The sequence below is a fragment of the Amphiura filiformis genome, chromosome 3 (genome assembly GCF_039555335.1).
Source record: "Amphiura filiformis chromosome 3, Afil_fr2py, whole genome shotgun sequence".
In the NCBI taxonomy this organism is placed as follows: domain Eukaryota; kingdom Metazoa; phylum Echinodermata; class Ophiuroidea; order Amphilepidida; family Amphiuridae; genus Amphiura; species Amphiura filiformis.
Window position 1 is genome coordinate 26,426,116 of NC_092630.1, and position 20,754 is coordinate 26,446,869.

The following is a 20,754-nucleotide window of genomic DNA, read 5'->3' on the forward strand; positions in this document are numbered from 1 at the left end:
AGCGGTGCCTGACTTTGTGTGGGCGCCGAGCCGCCGCGGCAGCAACGGTGGCTTGGCGCCCCCTCTATTGAAAATTCCTGGATCCGCCCTTGAAGCCAGAAGTGTTTCCTTTGTGAATGGGGCACAATATGCACAACAGGGCATTCAAAAGACACACTACTGGCTTGACCTGCTCCCATTTTGTGGGAGCAGGTCACATGTTATAGATCTCGTCTACAGGTGCAGGGTTCGATTCATACAGATGGGGATATGCGTCCTTACGCTTTATATAAAGTGAAAGCGTCGTAAGGGGCTGTGCAATAATTATGAGCCAGGTGGGGGTAAAATTTTCAAATGGCATGCCAAAAATTGCTTGCCCCCTGTCTCAGCCTGCCAAAAATTGTTTGCCATTCTCGGCCTGCCAAAATATTTTTGCACATGCCAAACTTTAAGGTTCCCAACTTTAAATGGTCTCCATATATATATATATATATATGATGAAGTTTTTTGTATTTGAAATTTGAATGTTTCTTTAGTGTTTTCCTAATTTTTAGAGCGTGTTATTTAAAAGGTACCCTGTAAATGTGTGCTAAAAATGACTTGCTTCCTTCCCTCGGCCTGCCAAAATGGCTTGTCCCCTGCTCTTGGCCAGCCAAAAATCTTCCCCACCCCTATCCTCTCCCAGGGCTCATAATTATCCTAGTAAGTCAGAAAATATGGTAATTTTATTTGTAGACATTTGCCGAATTTAGACGTACATGCATTGAAAATGGGTGCTTGACATCTGTTTCGTAGTGTCTTTGGGAATAAAAAAAACTGCTTGTAAGCGTCTTATGATGAGGAAAGTCGTATAAAGCGATGATGCAAACCATTGAGTAGTTGTGCTTTTTGGGGTTATGCAGTTTGGTATGGTATATGGCTATGAGGTTATTTGTGAAACATGGTGAGGTGATCGGTGTTTCTCCTTAACTTAAGCTCAGGAGTGGATTGAGCAGAGGACGATTTAAGCACTTCCGAACTCCCACATAATGTTGTGAGTAAACAGGCACAGCCCACATGTAAAATGCTCTATGAGTACATCCCTGTAGGGCAAGTATCAGCAAGGAAGTTAATAGCTCTCCGTGTAGAAGTCTGCCAGCAGTCTCTGGATGAAAAATTTCATGCTATTCATGCCTAGATTATGTCTTGGCATAAAAAAATAAAAAAGGTCTATGACTGCCTTATCATTAAAATGAAATGAAAAAGGATACCTTACCTGCACACTTCGGCAGATTCAAGGTATACATTTTCACCAACTTGGAACGTTCATGTTCAATTTCCACCACAAATTATTTCCAACTGACTTGTCTCTAAATAACTTGTTCATTACAAGCGCAAGTATTCACGATCACCTCACAAGACAAGCCAGTAATTTCCATGTCAATTTAACCAAAACAAAACTTGCTGATAATACCATTAAGATTCAAGGTGCTCTACTATGGAATTCACTTCCCCAGTCAATCAAATCCAGCCCCTCTGTGTCATCCTTCAAAACTAATTTTAAAAAGCATCTCATCAGTAGCTACATTTCTGGCTAATGGATCAAATATTTTTTTATATTTCTATTATTATTATTATATTAAAATATATCTCAGATTGGACTTGTTTTCGTGTGTTTGTGTTATATTGTTCCCTCTGCCTTGCGGGTAGATCTTGGTTGGAGTTTGTCCCCAATAAATTATCTTCCAACTATTTTTTGTATGCAACTCCAATATTGAATATCATTATCATTTGTTATATTTATCATTTACTTTGTAGGTACTAGCCTTTTTACAATTTCACATGTAAATGTTGGATTTAGGCCTCTGATACTTGTTACATTTACAATACATCTTTTTCATGTAATATTTTGGAAATTGCCTAAAATGACTTAATATTCTAGATATGCCTACTGGTTATAAAATTATTTCTTATTTAATATGCATTGTATACTTTGAATTTTGCATTGGTAAATCTTGTATTTTCTCTACTTACAAGGCTTGTTTGTCTTTGTTCGTTTTTTTTCCTAATGTATTAAATTTTGTTTTGCTTATTGTAAAATTGAAACATTATGTATAGGGTGCCACAACATCACGCTGTGCGTTTGGTGGCATCCTCATCCTCTGTTTCTCATACTTTTGTCATATAATTTAAAATGTTCCACACTGTTTTATACAAGAAAATATTATTCTGTATTATGTTAACATGTATTTTGAATGGATGAAATAAACTGAACTGAACTGAACTCCATAGATTGTGTAGCCACATCAGCTGCCAATTCACTGCACAAACACCAAACACCAGTCAGTTAACTTGATTTAAAAACAATAGTGTCAAGTATCCTTCTGTCTCGTACCGTACTTTTGTTGTTCAACTGACAACATGGATACAGCACTGTGGTACACGACTTGTGTAGTTTCAAAATGGGAAGTGGGAACCATCTTTTTAATAGCATTCAATGGAGCTAACAAGTGGCAGTTGGCGCCATTGTGACAACACTTTTCCGAAACTGATGGAAAGTACTTACATCTTCCACTGGGATTTGGACCAACGATTTCAACCCACATCCTCCAATTCCAACCAACTTCAGATATTACACAAAATATTATGTGAAAATAATTATTGGGCATTGCATGCAACAGACATTTCCCTATACAAACTCTTCACTGTAGCAAATGGGTGGAAATTGTGAGGCTTTTGTTTCTGCAAGTTGTTTAAATAATAAATAATAAAAAGGCCATGTCTAGGTCACATTGGGTGATTTTCTCGACAAGAGTCTTAGTAAGCCTTAAGCGCTCCACAGACTCCGAGTATTGTACGTACAATATTGTATGTAACATATATACGTTATTTAATCTATTGCCATTCTATTTCCAATAAGTTCTAACGAATGTTTGATGACGAAAAATCGATAATATGTTACATGTAATATCTAGCAGAAATATATTATCGATTTTTAGTCATCAAACATTCGTTAGAACTTAAACATTACTGGAAATAGAATGGCAATAGATTAAATAACGTATATATGTTACATACAATATTGTACGTACAATAAAAAGTCTGAATACTGCTTTAGTCTTAAGGTGGCCTTGAGGCTACTAAGCCTAACACGCTCTCGAAGCCCGAGTCTTGACTCTAGCCGATTTCTTAAATGCAAATTCAACCTACACATCCCCTTCTACCAGCGACTTAATTGTATAGGCAGTTGGGGTAAATGTGCATAAGTTGTTGTCCTTCACTGTTTACCGTACTAACAAGGTTGCCTTATCATTATCGTAATGTTACCAGCGCAAAGACTAGCATAGACCCACGGTCTTGTGCTTGGGCTTATACTGTACACAACTTGATGCAAGACTATTTGTTCTGTTTTTGCGTTTTTATGTATTTTTTTATTTCCACTTGGGTTTTATTATGAGTCCTGCTTGTATAAATGATACTTCTATGCTTTTTACTCATTATTTTTTCTTTGCATCCTAAAAAGGGTAAAACTGTATGCCTACATGAAAGGAAACTGTGATTCCCCTAAAAAGTAAAGCAAAAATTGTTTCACACTTCAAACAAATCATTTGAATGTTTGTCAAAAGTAAAACATTATTTTAAGGATTCAACTAAATTGAACAATTACTTACTCATGTTCATGAGTTTCATGAGAAACATCTGTTTCTCAAAACTATAAAGGGAAAAACTTTGCATTACAATTTAAACAATTTGTACATTGAAATAGAACAAGGCTTACGACCTAAGACCTGCTCTGAAGCAGGGCCAAGAAAGGTGCTGTAAGTCTGGCCTATACAACTACAGAAGACTGATTTCGAGAAATGCAAATTTTACCGAACCCTAGACTAATCTTACAACACTGGCCCACAGGCTAACGAAGCCTCGAGGCTATCATGGTAGCGGTGCTTTGGGAAAAGCATTTTCAGTTAAGCCTGGTCTTACGACCTCTTAAGCCTTGAGGCTAGACAAGCTAACTGTCGAGATATTCACCCATTATGTATAGCCATCATTTGCAATTTGTTAGTGTATATCAGCATGCAAGATCCAATTTTGGGTCTTTTAATACCAATAGTTAACTGCATATATCACCCGTTCCTTAAGCATTGAGGTATTATAGAAAAGCACAAATTTTATGAACAACAAAATACTTGTTTATTTTGCCAAGTCTAAAACTGTCAGAATATTAAGAACTGAGGTGATAGCGCCCTCAATGACCACTATCCAGACTTGCATGTATTAAGGGCATAGACCACAAAATAACTTCTCCATTGAAAAGCATGTGAAAATCAACATTTTTACACAGCGTTTTCTACCTCGTGTGACAATATTGTTAGTTTTTTTAGGTCATTCCTGTAATTGAATTTTCATTAAAGCTTCAATTTTGGATTTTATAGATTATTTTTTACTTAAAAAATGTTGCAAATGATGCCGCTATTTCAACACCAAAACTAGCCTTAAACTTGTTCCGTTGGCAGTCATTTGGACAGGGCTTACTTTTCTTGTGAAATCGATTTGTTTAATTTTCTATATATTTTAGTCATTGGCTATCATCTTTCATTCAAATCAGAACATGCCAACCTAACAAAGAACATGGTCCCGAATACGCGGATTTAGGGTTTCTCTACCGGAAGTCAATTTGTGCCGAAATTCCTTCCCAGAATGCAATATGCATATTGCATAACAAAGAATATTGATTAATCTCCGAAATGTATCTATTGTTACGTTAAATTTTTCATTTCAAAAATACCAAATGACAGTTTGAATGACTTATCTTTCACTTTTAAGCAATTTATAAACAATTTAATTTTTTTTTTTGCAGTTGCTCTGAATCCGCTAAAGGCAACAAATTTATGTAACTCAACTCAGATTCACATGAAACTTTTTACAAGAATCTTTGCATTAATACATTTCCAGATTCATGCAAGAATTCTAACCCCAATCATACATAGAGTACATGTGGTGTGATCAAGCAAATTCAATTTTCAGTTTCTTGTAGGATTGTAAATGGCATTTGCAAAGCTTAATTTTGCAGAAAACTCATGGACTTTGGACCACCAGTTCAAAAGATACGAGCAGTTAAAAGAATAAAAGGAAATACTTCCTTTATTTGGCTATATCCACAGAGTTGGAGGAGAACCGGGACTCCCTATATAATACCGCCACGTACAGTCGCACCATCAGCTATGGGGATAAAATTTGGGGTATTCGGGTCCTTGCTGACGGTGCGCGGAGACGAACAAAAACAATTCTGCATCTAAAATACTTGCGTCCAGGTCGCATCAAGTGCGCTCTCAAATGCTCACATCATCCATATCGCGCTTGCAAGACAACTACTACTGCCTTGAGTGCATTCCGAGGGAAAGCAAATACTCCCAGTGCTCCATGCATGTATCAAAATGGCGGTCAAGTCCCGGTTTTCCTTCTCTAATTCTGTGGCTATATCTCAAAATCAATATTTCCGACTTCCGACTGATTTTGCTTGATCACGTAACAAATGATGATTTACTTCTAGTCATTAAACAACATAAATAAAAACACCAGAAAGCAAGAAACAGTTTTTTTATGTGTGAGTGTGGTACAATTTATTTCTGTAACTACTAAGAGTTTCTAACAATCATCACTGGGCACAATACAACAACATTGAAAGTCACAACAATATATTTTTTTCCAAGATAAGACTCAAGTTTTCCTGTAACGCTCTGCATTCTGATAAAAAATATGATGAAATATTTACCACTGGTTAAACACGCACCAGCAGAAATGTGATTTTTTTTATAAGCGAGGTTTGGAATATCATCTTTTAAAAAGCTCGGACAAAATCGAGTTTCACTACTTTTATATTCAGACCTGAATTAGACTTGATGTGAAACTGATTTGTCCTATAAATGATATTCCCCTCTAACTCATCACGTGATCTTTGTATTATGGTCTTGACACTTGGGATTTATGGTAGTGAACTAATTTGTTCTTTTTTTTGGTTTCGTTTTACTATTATCTTGATTCAAAAAACTTAAAAATTTTGTTAAAAAGAAAATGACGCTTATCTTAAAATCACCCCAAATATATCAAGATGAAATACCATACAAATATTTCTGCTGAGGTGATTAATTCTTATATTCAATAAATTTGTCCTCTCTCTCTCTCAAAAAAAAAATCTCATTGATGAGATTATATATAAAACAACTATTCCTAACACAACAAGGTTGCTATGTATGTATGTACTGGTAACTAGGTAATTTCAATAATGCAATGCATCTTGGGTAAAAGTATGTCCTTTTACAGACTACTTTTATCTCTTTTTTTTCTTTTTTTTGACTTGGTACAATGATAAAAATGTTTATACAAACATGGAGTTATTTCGTTTTGATGCAGAGCCGGATGCTGAAATTCTTCACATTGGAGGAACAAAAAAAAAATAATTATCATAATTAATATACAAGTAATCAATAATTATACAATAATGGTAACAATATTCAATTCAATACATGACAAAAAAATTTTTTGATCTAGGTCAGGAGTACTACGAAACCAACGCAGCAAGCTTTTCCCCTTTGCGGGACCATCTACTCCATGATTGCAGATCAAAAAAACAAAAACGAGCATTGCACATCCGTGGCGAGTGAGCAAACCATCTGACCCTAACTTTTCATTAAAGAGTAAAAAACAATTATAGCCGTTGTTTCATTTCATCAAAGAAACAACTTTCCTAAAAATCTTGCAAACTGATTCTGCAATCATGACGAAGCATCGTCCCAACACCACAGCCTACTGTATACACCATGCACAAAGGTATTTCCCTGTATTTTTTTTCGTCTTTTTATATTCTTAAATTCTTACTTGTACATCAACAATCAAGGTTATATTTCATTTGAAAAACACAATTTGGCCCTTTCAAAATCATGAATCAGATTAGTATTAAACACATTTAGGATGTTTCACACAGTGCTGCTGTGAATAGCGGATTTTTCTACAAAAAAAAAACAAGCATGTTATATACGATAACACGCATCTTATTTTTTTACAGGCCTGACTAAAGTTGGCAATTTCTCTTCTTCACACAGCCACTACTACCTGATTTTTTTAAAAGTTTGTTCAAACTAGCATTCATGAGATTGTCATACCAGCGGGAGTGTAAATTTATTAATTTATTAACACAATTTAAAAAAAAAACAATAGGCATACAGGGATTGCAGCACGTTGATGCTCCTATCACAAAAATAAAATAATTAAAACTTGGTAGTTGCATCAACTGATTTCACTAACTACTAACATTATCGGTTCAAAAAAAAAATTGCATTCTGGTCGATTCAATTGCAATTTTTTTTTTTTCTTTTGCAACTAATCGTTTGTATAATTCTTCCGTACAATATGGAGCACCACTTCTGTGTACATACACTAGGATCCACAACATTCTCATCTATTGGGGCACAGTCTTTAACCCCAATACATTTGTACATTCATTGAATGACCTTTGAAAATTTGGGTACAAAAACTCATACTCTGTAACTTGAGGTCAAATTTTGCACTATGATTGTTTAATTGAGGTTATTAATCTATGCCATTGAGATGAGGCCATTGTGGTCCATAGTGATAATATTTTACTAACATGATTTTACACCAAGGCAGTCAAGTCTATTGATCAATATTACAACCCTTTTATACACAATATGGGACCAGTATAATCTACAAAGTGAGCTCCATGGTGTACCCTGCTGCTATGTAGTGCAATAGACCCAACTCGAATAGAAAAGAAAAACTCTGATTGTGCACTTTTTCCAATGTAATATGTGCAAGAGGTATGTAAGAGAGTTATAGCGTGGACAAAAAAAAAATTGGCCTATGCAGCAACTCCCTACCTACATTGTAATAAGCAATTTCTGTGTGATAAAAGGCCATGCATTTACAGTGCCGAGCAAAATATTGCCCCAAGAAGTTGTCTCATTTTTTTTTAAATATATATAAAGTCTACCGCAGATAGCTATGCTGTCATGACAACATATCACCATGGCAACATATTGCTACGGCAACTAACCACCACGGTTGCTAGCCGTCAACAATATGTGGTGTGGATACCATTCATGTTGTCAAACCCAGCACATGATAAAAAGTTGGAAAAAGAGCATACATTTAATTCTTTTTTTTCTTCTTAATAACATCAAAATATACTTGCAAATTTTGTTTTTGTTTTTCTTTTAATTCTTACAAATATTAAAGCAGGGCAGCCAGCACTAATAACACCTTGTATTTTTATTTATACCCACAGGATTAACAGTATACAAACACCATATACCACTGCAACATTTTTCATAGTATTTTTTCATCTTTTCATAAAAAGTTTTTTAGGAGGTGTATTACAGAAGGTTGTTCTTAAACCCCTGAGCTACATGTAAACATCTACATTATCTGTTGTACAGTATCATTAAAATGGTTAAAGCCAGCTTAAGTTTTAGTTCACTCGCCCACACTCACACTATCTCTCCGTCTCGTGTGTGAAATTTATTATCCCTAGCTACGTTACAGAGTCCATGTTGAATTCCATGTTTTTAAAATAAAAAAAAAAAAAAAAAGCAGTCGTGTCAACAATATTAATCAAACAAGTATACACAGAAATTCAAAATGGCCACTGCTTTTTTTTTTTTTTTCAATTTATCAATTATTAGTTTTTGTACAAAGTGGCATAATATACAATGTTGCACTAGCCCTACAACACAAGCTAGCATATCCTCATTTTTTATTATTTTTTTTTATTATTGTCGGCACATTTCAGTGATTCTCACACAAATATTCTCTGTACGACTGGCACACAACTCGATATCCCAGGAAAATGCCGAAAATGGTTTTTGTGGTTGCAGTTTGTACAGGCTTTTCATGTGTTTCATTGAACTTTTGCTTTTTCGTGTACTATTTATGAGAATATGGTACTTTGTATTGCATTTATAGGCACTGATAATGTTTCTAGATTTTCGCAATTCACAATTTCTTGATAATTCCCAGAGAAAAATAACTTAATAACATAATAACAATAATAATAATACTTGTAATAAAATAATTCCACGCCTAGTTTCGTCGTGCAGGTTAACTCCTCATTCTCATCAGCAAGAATGGCAATTTTTTAACACTTGGTTTATATGAACTCTAAAATCATCATGGAATTGTGAATTTTACATAATCTTTTTTTTTTCAAGTAACCACTTCACAACTCAAGTTTTCCTATTTGAAGATGATATTATTTTTTTTAAGCAGCAGTATGTTACACACAAGATAAAGGGGTGCCTAACTATCCGTGAAAAGAGCAATTTTTTTTGCCAACTATTTAGGAAACAAAAAAAAAGAGGTAACCCCCATGTAGAATTTTACACAAAATAGCAGTGAGGGTATCAACATAAAATGTGATTGCAAAGCAGGCATATTTGCTCACACATGCACAATTTGACCATCTATAATTAATATCATCATTATTTGTGTTCAGTACAAAATGTTTTCTACAACATGACATGCAAGTTTGTTGTTTCCATCTTTACCTTCCCTTTCATAATAATGAAACCTATACAATAATAATCATTATACTGAGTAAAACACTTTCTTTCTCTGGATTCCAGATGAGAAAAAATACACAGATAAAACACAACCTGAATGACTTCATGAGGGGTGTCACTTTTAAGTTTTCACGGTGCAAAACTGGATTTTACTGCGCTTGAATCCGTCCACGTTGAAGGTGAGGAACTGAAAATCGGACGACTCGTCACCATGCACGTATTGGGTATTGTTGTAAGCAATTTGATACATTAAAAAAAAGAGTCAACATACTCAAGGCGCATTGGTATTTAGTCCACCTCTTAAAACTGAAGATACGCCTATCATGCCTCCCTCGTGCCCGTCGCAAGTTCCATTTTCAGTATTCCCCACCGCTCAACATTGGAGGCGCTCTCCATGACTCTTGTTATCAGCATGATACTCCCGTATAGCGCATTCACAGCCAACGTAAGAATCAATTGCATGTTTAGAATATATGATAAAAGAGATGTGTACAAGCAGATTGAATTCATCATCATCATGGCTAAAGCATCAGTGATTCGGCAACTTTTAGTCCATCTCAAAACCCAAGATCTTCTGTGGTTCATCGTGTCATCTCCTAGTACAATGACCCCAGCCAGCAGCTGCTAGTTTTGTTCAGACTAGTCCAATGCAAATTGACACGGTCAAAAACCTGTCAAGCTTGGCGGCCTTCGGATCAGCCGTTTACAACGATGTAAAAAGTACACAGTAATATTTCTTAACAGGATGGTAAGCAGCCTTCATCACCTACTTGTTACATGACCTGCGAGTGACCTAGAGGTCATCATCATCAGGTCCGCTGGTAATCAAAGTTCATTACAAATAATCGCACGAGATGTCCAAAAAAAACCCACTGAACTCCTTTCGACTTTACTAATACATACTTACATTACACACGAGTCAAAGAGTGGATTCAAAGCCTATTATTTCTGTGCTTTTCTAAAATAATCTCCCAGACTTGAGGGGGCCAACCCCCAAATATATAATCAAGAATGATCAGTACTAATTAAAGATATACATAGTTGCCAGATATATTTTTTTTCCTTTTCCGTATTTTTTTTTATGGGCTAGTTACTGGCTTTTGAGGATGCTAAATACAAATAATCCACCGTTAGTTTTATATAACATTTGCACAAACCGTACATACAAGTGAGCTACACAAAATCAGAAAAAAAATGTATAGAAACAAAGTATAGACAGTCACAGTATAATGTTGATTCGACTCACCCAACCTTACACACAATCCATCTCACAGTCAGACTACATGGAATAGTATATGACCCCTTTTACATTGCATGAAGTAGTAGTCTTTGTTGGATTCAACTGTGTAAATATATTAATTATTTTATCGATGTGTTTATATCACAATAATATTTCATTTTATTCTCTTTTAAAATTCTGGTCGACTTGTTTTTTTCTTAAAATCAGTAAACCCGCAAGAAGGAAAAAAAAAAATTACATGTTGCACAAAGTTCATAAGAAGATACAATCCCTAATAATAATAATAATAAAAGGCTTTTAATTTGTTTGTCATGGTGTATTGTTTAGGATACAACATAAAAAAATGCTAACAATTATTAACCTTTCATAATATTTTTTTGTTTTGATTTTTTTCGTATTTTTTCAACTTTTTCAAACACTACATCGCAGCTGACTTGGAGCAACAACACCCTCTCGCTATAACAATTAAGGCTATGACATCATCTTCAATCTAGAAACACTTCATTACTCATGATATAATATACATTCAGTAGAAATGTTATAGAAGAGACAGTTTTGTCAATACAGACATTCACAGATCTATTGCTTTACCTCCCCCTGCCTGCCAGCCCCCAGCCGAGAGGACTATCCTGGTTTTACACACCAAACTGTCTGCCTATGTGTATAGAGATATATAGAAAGACGCCAATGGCAATTCTTGCTGCTGATGTGGTGGTCTTTATGCAACATAATATGATGCAATGGTACAAGATGTCAGGATTCGCAATAAATCGCCAGTGATATTTTTAGCTCGGTTCTCATTTGACAAGTCACATGGCTTAATCAAGCGTGTAAAATCTATCGCAAAAAGAATGAAGAAGCTATGACCTGTGATATTTTTAGCTCGGCTCTCATTTCACAATTTACATGGCTTGATCAAGCGTGTAAAGTCTCTCGCCAAATAACTCAAAACTTGTAGTGGATAATTGAGACGTCAAAAGAATGTTATATAACCTGCGGTATAGGCATTGAAATTGCACCATGCTTAACTGATAGCTTCAAATCACACCAAAAAACCCAATATCAATATATTGCTACAAATGACTTGTTCTAAATACCTAAAAAGACACAAACAAAATGAAAATCATCCATTTCGTATACTAATGATCGGTCACTTTCATTTACTCACATCCATTCCCAGATACAAAACATGGAAACTATTAAGCAGGTCCAATCCACCGTTAAATTGATAAAGACAACAGGAAATCCCTCAATGCTAGGTCTTCCTTGAGGAAATTGGGTTGACAAACCTTGCAGTCAGAGCCCATTGCATCCTAACGAACCCTATCAATACTGAATTAAAAGTGCTCCTGCTTGCTTGCTGCTCTATCTTGAAAAGTATTTGGCTGATATCAGCTTTGCTTAACAGAATATCCATTCTAGTTATGCAAATTTAAGCATATCAGTTCACTCATTTTGCCTACCAGATATCCACTTTTGACAATGATCAAATTTGAGCCAATAATCCAACTAGCTTTTCATGAAAATCACTTCAATCTGGTGCAGTTTAGACCAATGTTGAAAAAACAACAACCAACCAACGATTCAGTTGCAGCCCATTGCATCCAACTAGATCCTAACAATACCAAACTGAAATGCTTTGATTTTCTTCTGAAGTATTCGGCAAAATCAGTTTAACAGTTAACAAAACATCGGCTGTAACTACGTGCATGTTACTTGAGCCATTGCCAGTTTTGTCTACAACATCTATTTGTTATCAAATTTGAGCTGATTGCCTCACTCATCGAGTGCAAGTTTGGGCCAAACTGCGCAACAAACGATCCATCACTGAGCTTATGGTTTATAAAACAACCGATACAAGCTAATTAGTATCATGTCACATGTGATTACCTTGACGGGTATGACACATTATTGCAGCAGTTTTTTCCCCCCTTTCAATAAACAAAAATAGAAACAGCGGTCGTGATTAGCAAGGAATGTTTATATTGTGCCTCATCATTCCATTCCCTAATACATTGCGCTGCAACCATTTATGTGGTTCGGGGAGCGAAGTGCTTGCAAATTTTACACTCGGTTTCAGAACGAGTCACATTTTCCATATGGCAGTCACATAGGCAGTCAGGATAATAGTACTGTAAGCCAATAAACACTACTAGTGGTGTGCAATCATGGGAGTATATATAATCTATCTCTGCTTGGAACATGAAAACAAGAATTGGTTTATACAAAATTGAACGCTGACTGGATGTATGCAACCACCATCCTGTATCTGTGTTGGTGGAAAGCAACATGCTGAAGGCCCCGTTAAGAGATCATCATGGTCCCAGGCATGTTTCTCTCCCACACAGAGAACACCAAATTCACAGGGAGCCAGCGAGATTTCAGCCAACCAATTCTACGCCTACTCTTACAGCTTCCATTTAAAAATATTTAACTGGGGAGAAATTTCATGATTTAAAAAAAAAAACATTTTTAGCTATTCCATCGATATTTATAATTCATTCACATTATATTACTAATTCATAATCAATTACAGCCAAAACTCGGGGGGAAAAACGGAACTATCAAGAGTAAGCACTTATGTTAAAAAATGGCATTGTGCTTGGGATAACAAATCAAGAAAAATATCAACAATGGTCTGTGAATGTTTGTATTGCTTAGGTAGAGCACTTAAAATATGTCCACATATTCATTGTCTCAAAAAACTCTTTTAAAAGAATTGTCTACACTTGCACAGTATTGAAAAAATGCTATTAATTTTTTGTTTTGTTTGTTGATATGCAAGATGTAGAACGTGCACACACAAATAGTGATGAAAGGCTTACCAGAGGTGACCATTTGGTGTGCAAATTAACAGCTGGTTTTATTCTTACAGTAATTACAGACCAAAATCCAGCCGTCCTATTAGTATTTTTTTCTTCAAATTTTCATCAATATTCTTTTTTACCTCAGAAGATGTGGTCCAAGCTATACACACAAAAAAAAACATAAGAAAAAAAAAATAAGACGGGTCACCCAAAACCCTGCAAAGAGAAACAAAAGAGAGAAAAGAAAACAAAGATTAGTTAAATATACTCATTAAACTTCTTTTTCAGTCTCCTTTAACACAAAGATGAGCTGTATGCATACTTTCAACAGAGCCATGCGACATATTTGCGTCAGCCAGTAAATGTACCATATTCAAATCAAATGTTTTAATCTCACAAGATTGTTTTCAAAGTCATGGGCAAATTTACCTTTCTTTAATTAAGTCTCTTCCGCAAGGTAAACTGCAGATGGTCAAGATCTTTTCTTATCTATTTTAATTTACACTGTACCAGCGAGGACGGTGGCCAAGCGGAACAGGCTTTGAAAGGTTGTGGGTTCAAGCCCCAGCGATGCCATCGTGTTGTGTAAGGCACTTTATATTGATTACTCTTCTGCACCAAGGATATAAATGGGTATCGGCATTCTTAAATGCTGGGAAGGTAACAGACTCACTGTGGAAGTGGTGTGGCAAACCCCCATAGCAACATTGCATGTTGGACTCTGGCCTTATCGCTAACAAAAGAGAGGTGGGCACTTCGTCCCTATAAAATACAGGTTTAACTCCTGTACTTTTTTTACTTTTTACCAGCGAGATCTAAGAAATTCTAAAACTAAAAATATCCAACACATGGCACCACAGGTGACTGGAAACTGGACAATCCTGGGAACAAACTCAGGAGACCATGGACGGTGAAATCGCCTGCACTCCTGAATCACAACAATTTCCAACAATAAGAAGCTTACCTTAAAAATCCATTTTAGAAGAGGCCACAGTCCTTGAGGTTGTTCTTGATGATGACATCAGTGACGGCATCAAACACAAACTGGATGTTGTTGGTATCTGTGGCACAGGTGAAGTGTGTGTAAATTTCCTTCTGATCCTTGCGTTTGTTCAAATCCTCAAACTGCATCTGGATGTAGGCAGCTGCCTCCTCATATGTGTTAGAGCCTGTGGCGTAATGGATGGGAAAACATACAGGTGGTTTAGTTACATAATAAAACTATCAGGGTTCAGCTCTCTATACAAAATATGCGGCCTAAAAAACCAGTTATTCACACAAAAGCGAGGTGAGTGATCACTTGTTATTGCATTTCAGTTGTTGTATAAAGGGTATGTAAAATAATAGTGTACTAATTTGTTGTATAAAGGGTGTAAAACAACAGTGTCCTGATTGGTGGGGGGGGGGGGAAGCTCAAAATACAGGGGGAAATTGACCAATAATTGCAGTTAAGCATCTTCTGCTATAGTCTGTATACCTTCAAGTCAGTGAAGTAAAATCAAATTTAAAGATACAATAAAAAAATATCTAAATTACTGACACAAGAAAGAAGCATTTCTAAGCAGTGGGGGCAGTTGTGCAATTTTGCACCATAAACTCAAAAGTTCACCCAGTGCGCCACTGGTATATAACATATGTACATGTAGTGAAAGTGGTCTGATGTTTCAGTCTAAATTATGAACCGAGTCAAAACAAGTTGCTCACATTAAGAGTGTTATGGGAATACCATCTGCTTTTATTTATTGATGTAATTGTGTTGGCAATACATACTGTTATTGTAATAATAATAATAATATTAATAATAACAATAATGAGTAATGTATATCCAGCATTCTGTGAGGCGTAACTGGAAATTGGACGCTTTGTGGCAGATGAAAATGAAGAGAACATGGGCCCAAAAGCAGAACAAGGGAGTGCTCGGTGTTCATTTCAAGAGGCCATGTGTCCTGATTTTAGCCCAATTCAGGACACATGGCCTCTTGGTGCGCCAAATGAAGTATTTTTCCCACATTGGCCCAATTTTTGCTCAAAAATTCCTCAAATTGAATACAGATGCAATTCTGTATTCAATTTGAGGAATTTTTGAGCAAAAATTGGGCCAATGTGGGAAAAATACTTCATTTGGCGCACCAAATTTCAAGAGATTAAACACAGGTTGAGAGTTGGCAACAGCGCCTTCACATGCCCATGTGTATTATAAGGAAGATATTAGCTAGTTACACACGAACATTAAAATTATGTACTGTTTAAGTGTATAGTAATTTTTTGTCAAGATAAATTAAATTTAATGATGTGCAAGTGCAACATTGGATGTTTATTACATACCAACTTGATTGCACATGTTTGTTTAAAAACCCCAGCACATAATAGTGCTTTTAAAATACTGCAATATAATTTTTACTGCTGTCAGTTATTAACCGTATGTGATCTTTTCCCAGAGAGGCACTTAATTGAAAACAAAGACTGCAGAGCATGTACAGACGTTAGTACATCAATGGTCGCCTCCATGACCAAATCTCAAGATATACAATGTATTGCCTAACAGGACAATGGCGCTTTGTTACAGCATTGTTATTCCTTTCTTGAAAATTTATTGTCTCATTACTGGCAGGATATGTACTGTTTACTTATATAGCAAAAATGACAACATATTTCTTGACTGCTAACATTTGAAGAAATCGCTGCACATTATTGCTAATTACTGCGCTTGCATATGACGCATTTGGACAAATAAGTGCGCAATCTTGAACAATGGACAGTGAAGGTAATTAAATTGCAACCAATTGTCCATTTATTTATATTTTTATAGTGCAGCCTTGTAATCAATACCCTCAAGTTGCATCTTCGTGCAAGGTAAACTGATGTGAAATAAACAAGTAGGTGTGAGGATACAATAGGTGTGGGCAGTGGGCACCCTGTGATTTTTTGTAATGGAGATGAATTTAAACCTTATCAAAGAAGGAGGGTAACAACAACAATGGATGTGCAGACTATGTTTACTCCAGGCCCCACCTGCTACACCAAGCGTGTTGGTGTCGAAAATGTGATTGAAATGGAGATGAATTAAATCTTATCAAAGGGTAACAACAACAACAATAGAAGCCGTCAGCGTGACGTCATATGCCACCATCTTGTGGTTACATGCTGCGATGGTTGTTCGATTTCCATGCGTGAAGAGCAAAATCACCGTGTCGATGTGAGATAACAGCTACGTGGCAAGCTGCGCCCTGTACGCAGTGTCCGACGCATGAACACATGTATGATTTGTACCCATAAGATGGCGAAAGGCTGACGGCCTCTATAGATGTGCAGACTGTGTTTACTCCAGGCCCCACCTGCTGTCGGAAATGTGGATTTTAGACCTTGGCCTCATTCTCACCGTAATAATTAACATCATAAATAGATCATTCAATGAAATAATAACATATGTGACACAATCAAGGGAAATGAGTTGGATGTCGCTAATATTGATTTTGAGATATTGCCAAAGAAAGTGTTAAAATTCTTTTGTTTTATATTTGTTTTCAGTGATTGATAAATTGACGTAACTTTGCAAAGAAAAGGTGTATCAACATGGGGTTTTCAGTTTCTGAAAGCTCTCAATGTCCTCTTTAGAAACATGTATAAAACTCATTTCCCTTGATCATGTCGCATGTTGTACACAGTACTACTGTCCTTCTACACGAACAATGCTACTACATGCAGAAAGGCAAATTCTTACATCACTGTCAATGTCATTAACAATTTAGGTTTCATGATGTCCTTATAGGCAGTAACCATGGTAACAAAAAAGTTAATCCCAAGGCCCGCTTTTGTACTGGATTGCCAGTTTTTCTAAAGCATGTGAGAACATGATGATACACCAGCAGCAGCTCATGAATGTTTTGTTTTTGCATTTATGTTACATCAACACAGAGGTCAATCACTTAAGGGGATAGGGGCGGGTAAAGTTTATTCAGGTTGTTCCCTTGTTAACAGGCACTGCAAAACATTTAAACAATGTGTAAAAGGTTTCATATTCATAGATCAAGTACCTGGTTAGAGCAGTGCAAAAGTGAGCCCAGCGACTCACTCTACATTTGGAATTTAAAGGTATAACTGGAAAATGATGACGGGGAGACAGTAACATGAATATAGTCTGTATACCTTCCTCGAGTCAGTAATTTAGATATTGTTTTTCATTGTATCTTTAAATGTAATGATGAGTAGTACATATAAAAGTATACATTTTCTGAAAGGAAATTAAGTTTGTGAGAAAATTAGGTTTTCCTTTACTGACTCGAGGAAGGTATACAGACTATAGTTGTACACATGGATAGTCTGACATTTAGTGACCTGCTATTCTTCTAGGCCATCCACCATGCCATACCTTGTATGACTATACATAATCAGTTTGACCCCTCGCTTCCACATCCATTTTTTCCAGTTCTTCCTTTAAAGGGTTATGTTAAGCACCGGGAACATTTTTGAGAGCAAATTTTGCGCACCAGTTTTAGAAAATTCACGATTTGTCCATTATCAATACTACCGATTGATCAATAAAAGTTTCTAACCAATGCAGTGATTGGACATCTACCTACTCACAACACGATAATCAGCCAATCATGTTCTGGTTTCTATACACGACGGCACTGCGACCCGAATCTTGTGCTCACTTCCGGGTTCATGTTTACGACTGTCAAAATCGCCATGGATTCTTTCAATTTTAGTAAAAACTTGCGATTTTTGGAAAGTGAATACTTTAAACATGGATATCTTGGAAAAAAATTTAAAATTCGCGATTATACTCAAAATTCGTGAATTTCAGCATTTTTTGCGGATTGCGAATTCTCGCGGTGCTTAGGTTATGTCTAACCACTCCACCATACTCCTCCCCTCCCACTATACCCTTCCATCCCACTAACCCCTTCCATCCCCAGCCAGCCACCATGGGGACAGATGGGAACAGAACCTTACCAGTGTATTCTGGGAAGCAGATGGTCAGTGGTGATTTGGTGATCTTCTCTTCAAAGAGATCCTTCTTGTTCAAGAAGAGGATGATTGATGTCTCTGTGAACCATTTATTGTTGCAGATTGAATCAAATAGCTTCATTGATTCATGCATACGGTTCTGTAAAGAAAAGGAGAAATAAAATAAAATTAGGTTTTCATTGTCAAATTAAGAATTATACTGACTGACATCCTAATTGTGGTTGTAACACCCTGGTACTGTGCTTTTTTATAATTCCAAGTAAAATAAATACCATGTATATCATCCCTGCCCTCACCAATTTTTAGAGATTTTCAAATATTTTTGTTATTATTTTTATTTGCTCCTTAACTTTGTTTCCAAAATTTTTGTTATGAAAAGACATATTAAGAAGTTCTTGGTTATCATTTCTAAACACATTGCAAACACCCCATTTTTATGACGTGTTGACAAAGCCTTTGCAAATGCAATTTTACACAGAAATGAATAGTAAATTTGAAACAAGTTAACAAGAAGCGCCTCCCTCAAAAGAAAGTCCGGATGATATACATGATATTTATTTTACTTGGCCTAACCATAAGGCCCTTCGCACTTGATTATTAGTTTCCTGTTTACCGCCCGCGTCCAAAATTGAAAATCTTAAAATAATTAATTATTTTAGATTTATTTCTAATTTTCTCCTTTAAAATAACTTTCAACTACTTCTACTTGCCATTTTCTGACTTTAATAATATCAACAATAACGATGAATAAACAAAGAGTTTAACTCTACCTTCACTTATTTATAAAATCAAATATTGTTGTGAAATAATTAAATGCCCGCTCTAGTCAAAACGAGTCAATAGTTGCTTGTAATAGTTCAAACCAAATAAAGAAAATAAAAGATAATTAATAATTAATAATTAAAAGTCACCTCGTCCCTTTTTCAAAATCTTTAACAGGAAACTAATAATCAAGTGCGAAGGGCCTAATCATAAATCGTAACAGTGCATTTCTATAAATATCCTAGACACTATCTTTGTTATTCTGATTTGGTCCTGCCAATCACTCGATTTCTTTTTTTAATCACTGATTTAAATCAACTTTTTTCATTTTTTACAATTTTTAATAAATATAAGTTAATTTCTTTCATAAATTGACAGTTTTACTTCATTCCTAATGTTTCTACAACTGTTGGATACAACTATGATGTCACTTTATCTATTGCTACAAATTCATTTTCAAGGTGCAGAATTCAACAGGTTTTCCCCCACGATTTTACCAAATTTTTTCTTTGAAATTTTCACATAAAAATATGTTTTGATTTTTTTGTGTAAATATCTGGTAGGATTGTGCATTTGACTAGCATTCCACTGGTACTTTTTTGACTTTATCATGGGGTATAGCAGTTCTTGGAATAAAAAAATCGATAAAAAATCCGATTTAAATCAAACAAGATCTGTTTTTTTGGTTTTTTTAAATCAAAAAATCAACAACCCTGGGTCCTGCACCATACACTTGACCAAATCACTCGGTGCAACCTGAATGCATCTCTTTTTTTACTGTACCCATTTACCTTGTAATTGTAAATATGTAGCAATTTATTTTTATACAAGAATGTCCTTTTTTTTAAACCAACAAGTCAAGTTATTTGTAGAAATACTTCCTATCTCTCCATCTTGAATATGAACATAATTTAGTGAATTGAAGCTCCGTAATTACAATTAAATTTGCTTGATTTCCACATAATTGCTACTTTACAAAGCTAATTAAGGTTTTTTAAATACTGTTGATAAATATCAAGCCAGGTCAAGGAATACTTATAGTTATAAAAATATATACTATATTTTTTTTTTTCAAACATTTTAATTTTGCAAGTTATCTCAATTAGTGAATAAAATTTTGTATGTTTTCCCCATAATTGCTACTTTACAAAGCTAATTAATGCGTTTGTTTTCTAAATACTGTTGATAAATATCAAGCCAGGTCAAGGAATATTTATAGAAACTTTATAAAAATATAAACCACATTTGTTTGACAAACAGTCTAATTTTGCAAGTAGTCGCAATTAGTGAATAAAAGAAACCCTGCAAAACAATTAATTTGTATTTTACACATGTCTTTTAAACTATATAAAATGCAAGATCATTAAATGAAAAACTCTGCAAAACGATTAATTTGTATTTTACACATGTCTTTTAAACTATATAAAATGCAAGATCATTA

The 20,754-nt window shown here is 35.3% G+C and overlaps 1 protein-coding gene across 1 annotated transcript in view; it reads right to left on the minus strand.

The window, feature by feature from the left end:
- Nucleotides 1-5,552: 5,552 nt before the first annotated feature.
- LOC140148280 (guanine nucleotide-binding protein G(i) subunit alpha) overlaps nt 5,553-20,754 on the minus strand; it is a 73,328-nt gene continuing 58,126 nt past the window's right edge. The window contains exons 7-9 of the mRNA XM_072170177.1: nt 18,537-18,690; nt 14,545-14,749; nt 5,553-13,796 (exon numbers count right to left, since the gene is read on the minus strand). Of these exons, the coding sequence (XP_072026278.1) occupies nt 14,559-14,749; nt 18,537-18,690 (345 nt within the window). The 3' untranslated portion in view covers nt 5,553-13,796; nt 14,545-14,558. The remainder of the gene's footprint in view (nt 13,797-14,544; nt 14,750-18,536; nt 18,691-20,754) is intronic.